The sequence below is a fragment of the Chenopodium quinoa genome, unplaced genomic scaffold (genome assembly GCF_001683475.1).
Source record: "Chenopodium quinoa cultivar QQ74 unplaced genomic scaffold, ASM168347v1, whole genome shotgun sequence".
NCBI lineage: Eukaryota > Viridiplantae > Streptophyta > Magnoliopsida > Caryophyllales > Amaranthaceae > Chenopodium > Chenopodium quinoa.
Window position 1 is genome coordinate 1,718,924 of NW_018745323.1, and position 5,719 is coordinate 1,724,642.

Here is a 5,719-nt window from a genome sequence, read left to right on the forward strand (position 1 = left end):
TTCAGTTCGTCATTTCTAATCTTGATCTCGTCGTTTTTTATGTGAGGATGCTCTATTGTCATTGGTGTTCTTGTTGATCTCGTTGCTAGTGTTATCCCTTGTGCTGCTTCATGCCTTCATCTAGTCTACCGTTTCTTTGAGAAACTTTGTTTGTCTTTATTGACTTTCTTGCGAATCCTTTTTTTTTTTTTTTTTTTTTTTTCAAAAAGACTAAAATGACACTTAAAAAAAAAAAACAAATTGTAGAAAATTTATTTCACCATATACAACTATACAGAGCGTATATATATCCCTCATTGTCTAGTTACCATCTCATGTCAATGGTCAAAGTCAAGTGAGGATATTTATAGAAGTGCTTTTGCTAAGAATGCTAATCTTGTTACTCTTTGATTCAATCCCACTATAAGTTACAACTTGCAAGAGTAGGTTTGGATTTAGAAGTCCTTATCTTAATTTTCCTTAATTAGCTTATACGGAGTAAGGGTCTGTTCTCTTATGTTAAAGTTCAGCTCAGTTCAATTCAATTCAGCTTAGCTCAGTTTAATTCAGCTCCTAATTTTCTTCTCTTATAAAATATTCAGTTCAGTTTAGTTTAGCTCAGTTCAATTCAGTTCAGCTGAGTTCAGTTAATGAGAACAGGCCCTAACTCAATAACTTACAACATCGACTTTTATGGAATACAAGATTTTATTTTCCTCACCTTGTTAAAATAAAAAATCACAAAGTATATTATGATTTTTAATAAGTTTTATTATTCTCATTTTTTTTATTTTCCTAAAATTCACTAATTCCTATAAAAAAAAGTCGAGTAGAACACATCCTTAATTACGTAATCCGTAACTTGTTAAGATAGGGCATACCGGCATAAGATAATTCGAAGTAGTACAATAGTACTAGTAATGCAGTAAATCTAACATGAGCATCACCCTTTAAACAAGGAAAACCAAACCAAAGGACAAACATTCGCCCCAATGCCACGTGTACGGCTATTAACCCCCTTTTCTCCTCTCAAGGGGTAATTCTGTAAAATCACAGCTCCAAAAAAGTTACCTAAAGATTAGATAGGATTTTGCATTTTTGGTAATGTTTTGGACTTAAAAAAGAGGTGTAAAACACTAAAAACAACACCCCTTCCATTCCCTCTCTCACTCACTTTCTCTCTCCTCTTTTCTTCCTCACCGTCGTACATGGCTGCATAAACCCCCCTTCTCTCGCCGGAAACCACCGTCTTAAACCCCTCACTTAACAATTTCCGGCAATAATAATACACCCCCAAAAATGGCAGAAAACGACGTCGTTCGATTCCCCGGTAATTTAGACCCTTCTGCTCAAGAGTTCCGCCCCACTTTTATTCCCCACCATCACAACTTCCCCTTCTCCCCTCCGCCGCAACAACCACCGTTCTTCCCGGAGTTTCTCTACTCACCTCCTCCGCCGCCGCAGCATCCGCCGCTATCATTCATGACACCGGCGTTACTCCCGCCGTCAATCCCACCGCCGGCGTCATCTCCGACGAGAGCGCTTCTCCTTACCGCCGTCCCCCCTGACGTCAGCGAATCGATCGTACGACGTGAGCTTGAGATATTCGGCGACGTAAGAGCCGTTCAGATGGGGCGAGTCTCGGAAGGAATTGTGACTGTCCATTTTTATGATCTGAGGGCTGCGCATGCAGCGCTTGACGCCGTACGTGAGCAGCACATGCAGCATCAGAATCGGCTCCGACTCCATTACTCGTCTATTTTGGCGCGAACCAACTCCGGTCCCTTTGTGGGCCCTCCTCCGACCCCACCTCCCTCTCCTGGGCTCGTATCGGGCCGGGCCGTCTGGGCCCAGTTCACTATCCCTGCTACCAACGCCTTCCCTGATGGTCAAAATCAGGGCACTCTCGTCGTTTTCAATCTTAACCCCACTGTTTCCGCTCTCACTCTCAAAAACATCTTCCAATCTTTTGGTATGTTTATTTATTTTTTATTTTTTTATTTTTCTTTTTTGGTGAAATTGGATTTATTTGAATTATGAATTGAGAAAAATAAATAAATGATGGTGTGTAAATGTAATAAATGTAGGGGCAGTGAAGGAATTAAGGGAGACGCCAATGAAGAGGCAGCAGAGATTCGTAGAGTTCTACGACGTTCGAGATGCATCTAGAGCGTTGGTTGAGATGAATGGCAAAGAAATCAACGGTCGTAGTGTCATGATTGAATTCAGTCGACCTGGTGGACATTCAAACAAGAAATTCAATAATCACTTTAATCACAATTTTAATCAATCCCCTAATCTCAATTACCACCATCAACAACAACAACACATTATCAAACAACCAATTCCTTCTCCGGCACCACCTTCGTCTGTTTTCCCTCTCCGTAACCGCCGAACATCCCCGAAACAGAATGTTCGACGGCGGAGAAGCTCCCCAATGAGCAGCGAGGAATCACTCGATGTTGCAATGACCGGCCTCACATTGCGAGGCAATGGGGGTAATACTAAACCCAACGGTAGTGGTAGTAATTGTGGTGCTACAAGAAAAGGAGGCAAGAGTAGGAATTCAAATGGGAATTGTTCGAGTTCGGATTCGAGTTCTACTACTAGCATTAAGCAACAACCCCAACAAGGGCAATCGTCCACGGGTGGTTCAAAGGCGAAGCCGTGGAAAGGTAGACAAAAGAACTTTGATCCGAGGTTTCTGATTAAAGAAGAAGCAATTGTTGACGATGAAAGTGGATGTAAAGATACTAGGACCACCATAATGATCAAGAACATTCCCAACAAGTATAGGTAGGTAATACAATATTATTATTATTATTACTAATCAAATTATTTCCGATAATTAAATTATAAAATTAACATAATATTGATGAATGAGTATATATTTATGGATTGGTGGCAGTCAGAAGCTGGTGTTGAATATGTTAGACAACCACTGTATACACTGCAATGAGCAGATTGCAGTTGCTGGAGATAATCAGCCCTTGTCTTCCTACGACTTCGTCTATCTTCCAATCGATTTCAAGTATTTTTTTTTTTTTTTTTTTCTTTTTCTCCCTGATTTATAATTATTTCTTGTCAGTTTTTAATTAATAAAAAGGAATTGAAATAAAATAAGAAAATTGAAATGCAGCAACAAATGCAATGTTGGATATGGGTTTGTCAACATGACTTCCCCAGAAGCTACTTTGAGGTTATACAAGTCATTTCATCATCAACATTGGGAAGTTTTCAATTCTCGCAAGATTTGTGAAGTCACCTATGCTCGAGTTCAGGTACTAATCTTTTACTAGTCTAATATTCTTTAAAAGTTCTTCCTGTTTAATCAATAATCATATTTTCTCTCTTTTATTTTTGTTCTTTTCCTAGTCTTTTTTGCTTTTTTTTTCTGCGTACAAACAATTTCTGCTCACGTATTAGGTGAATAATTGCAATATTTGCCTACTACCCATTGGGTGCATAAAAAAAGATAAAGCCGTAGTTTTTATTCACAATTTTTTGTTAATTCATGGTTGGAGTGGGGGTAGTACCATTATAAAATTACTTATCAAAATCTAACAAATGTACAAAAACACAAGTGTCTTATTATTATGAAACAGAGAGAATATATGAAACTTAATTATAGTTCATTTCATGTAAGAGTATCTTCTTTTTGCTAGCTAATTTTGCCTAATGTGGAATGGTGATAGATTGTTACTAGTATCAATTGGTCAATTAGCTAGCTAATGTTGCTTAATGAATAATAGTATTGCTTAAGTACATAAAGACTTTAAGTTGAATTCTTTTGTTGTACTTGTTAGTTCATTTAAAACTATTTAATTTTTTTTTCCTTAGGTATGCACAATTTACTACTCTTTCCAACATCTCAACTCCCCTAGTGTTTCGTGAAAAAATTCACATAAAAAGGAAAAAAAAAACAAAAAAAATTAAGAAAAAAAAGCCAGCATAAAAACATCTTTTTCTACTGTCTTTTTGAAGACAGCGAAATAAAATACATATATTAAATTAATTGAATTTCCACACGTACTAACACTATTATTATTATTTTTCTAATTTTTTGAAAATGTAAAAATTAAAATTTAAACAAAACAAGGGTTTGGAAGCATTGAAGGAGCATTTCAAGAACTCAAAATTCGCGTGCGAGAACGACGAGTATCTTCCCGTGGTATTCACCCCGCCTCGAGACGGGCAGAACTTGACCGATCCGCTCCCCATCGTCTTCACCAACACCGCCGCAACATCCACCCATCAACACCTCAGCACCGACATCGACGCCTCGGATTTCACCTCCACAACAACCACATCAACATGTACTACTACAACAACCTCCCCAACCACACTCACACACCCTGACGAGCTATACGATCACATCGATGGTGTAGAGCACATCATACTGAACTCCACCATCGCGGAGTGTGACAACGACAATGACAATGATGACGACGAATGTAGTACGTCGTCATCAAACGGCGGCGGAGGAGGGAGTAACAATAGTAGCATGATGATGATGATGATGGGGTGTAGTACAGGAGATTAAAACTGAACCCTGGAAAATAGGTGTAGTTGTCTAATCCAAAAAACTTAGTCTCACCATATCTTGAGTGAGTTGACTGGATAGAGAAATGGTTGCATGTTTTGCAGTGCACCGCCGCCTCCTATATACGCATGCACGCCACCTCCTATACTTTTTACTCAACTCTCTAATTTTTTGTTTTCATTTTGGGTTTTTAATAATTTATTATTAATGTTTTTTTTTTAATGTTAATTTTCTGTTGTTGTTGTCTTAATAATTAAGTAAAATCTTGTCTTGTAGTAGTGTTATTGTGTTGTAATTGTGTTAAATTAGGGTAGTTTTTTTTTAGTTATGATGATTTGTCCTAGGAAAAGAAATTAATTTAATTGTAACTTTTGATCAAGGTTTAAAGGTTTATTTATTTTTTAACAAAATATGATCGATCACTGTTGTTGCTTATAGTCTGATCAGTCGTGCTATTTATGATATTTTTATATCGATTGCCCTCCTTAAATTGTTTGTAATAAGTTGGTTCTTTTACATTAATTAGTGTTTGCCAAATTGGACGTCTAATGATGGAGACGGTCCAAATTAGATTATACGTGCCTTGGTCATTATTTGTGAGCAACTACGCATCTATTACATCGATAGCCCTCCTTAATAAGTTTGTAATAAGTTTATTCTTAATTTGGCCGATTTTGTACATTAAGTTAGCGTTTGCCAAATTGGACGCTAATGATAGAGACGGTCCAAATAAAATTATATGCTCTAGCCATTATTTCTGAACTATGTATCTATTAGTGTTTCTAGTGGTTAATTAGGGTTGATGAAGATGCATGTGTTTGATAGACTAGGTTTCCATATATAACACGTAAAAATTAAGTATGCTATAGCTGTAAATTGATGAAATAGAAAGTCAAATAAGGAAGTTGGATATTAATGGAAGTAATTTAGTATGGAAGTAAAAGTATATTGAATGTTATATTTATTTTAAGTACATTAAATCTAACAGTAGGGCCGACCCCTTGCTAGCAAGTGAAGTGGAGGAGAGTAGGAAATAGGGAAATGTTGATCACTATTTGGAAACTATGAAATTTAAGTCGGGCTTTGAATTTATGAGTGAAAAGGAATGGGAAAAAATGATGTTAAATTCCCAAAGTCAAAAAATCAGTTTTTCTTTAACTTGCGAGTAGAATTTAGGACATTTTGGTGTTATTTATG

General features: G+C 37.0%; 1 protein-coding gene across 1 annotated transcript; it reads left to right on the plus strand.

The window, feature by feature from the left end:
• Nucleotides 1–1,029: 1,029 nt before the first annotated feature.
• Nucleotides 1,030–5,051, plus strand: LOC110712554 (protein terminal ear1-like). The gene is made up of 5 exons (XM_021891021.1): nucleotides 1,030–1,951; nucleotides 2,067–2,775; nucleotides 2,888–3,010; nucleotides 3,119–3,260; nucleotides 4,079–5,051. Exons 1-5 carry the CDS (start codon nucleotides 1,279–1,281, stop codon nucleotides 4,520–4,522), a joined length of 2,091 nt encoding a protein of 696 aa, XP_021746713.1. The 5' UTR covers nucleotides 1,030–1,278; the 3' UTR covers nucleotides 4,523–5,051.
• The last annotated feature ends 668 nt before the right edge of the window (nucleotides 5,052–5,719 follow it).

Coding starts and splice junctions, on each gene's coding strand:
- LOC110712554 (XM_021891021.1), top strand. CDS start 1,279: ATGGCAGAAAACGACGTCGTTCGATTCCCCGGTAATTTAGACCCTTCT. Junction 1,952..2,066: donor AAACATCTTCCAATCTTTTG/GTATGTTTATTT, acceptor TAATAAATGTAG/GGGCAGTGAAGGAATTAAGG. Junction 2,776..2,887: donor AACATTCCCAACAAGTATAG/GTAGGTAATACA, acceptor GATTGGTGGCAG/TCAGAAGCTGGTGTTGAATA.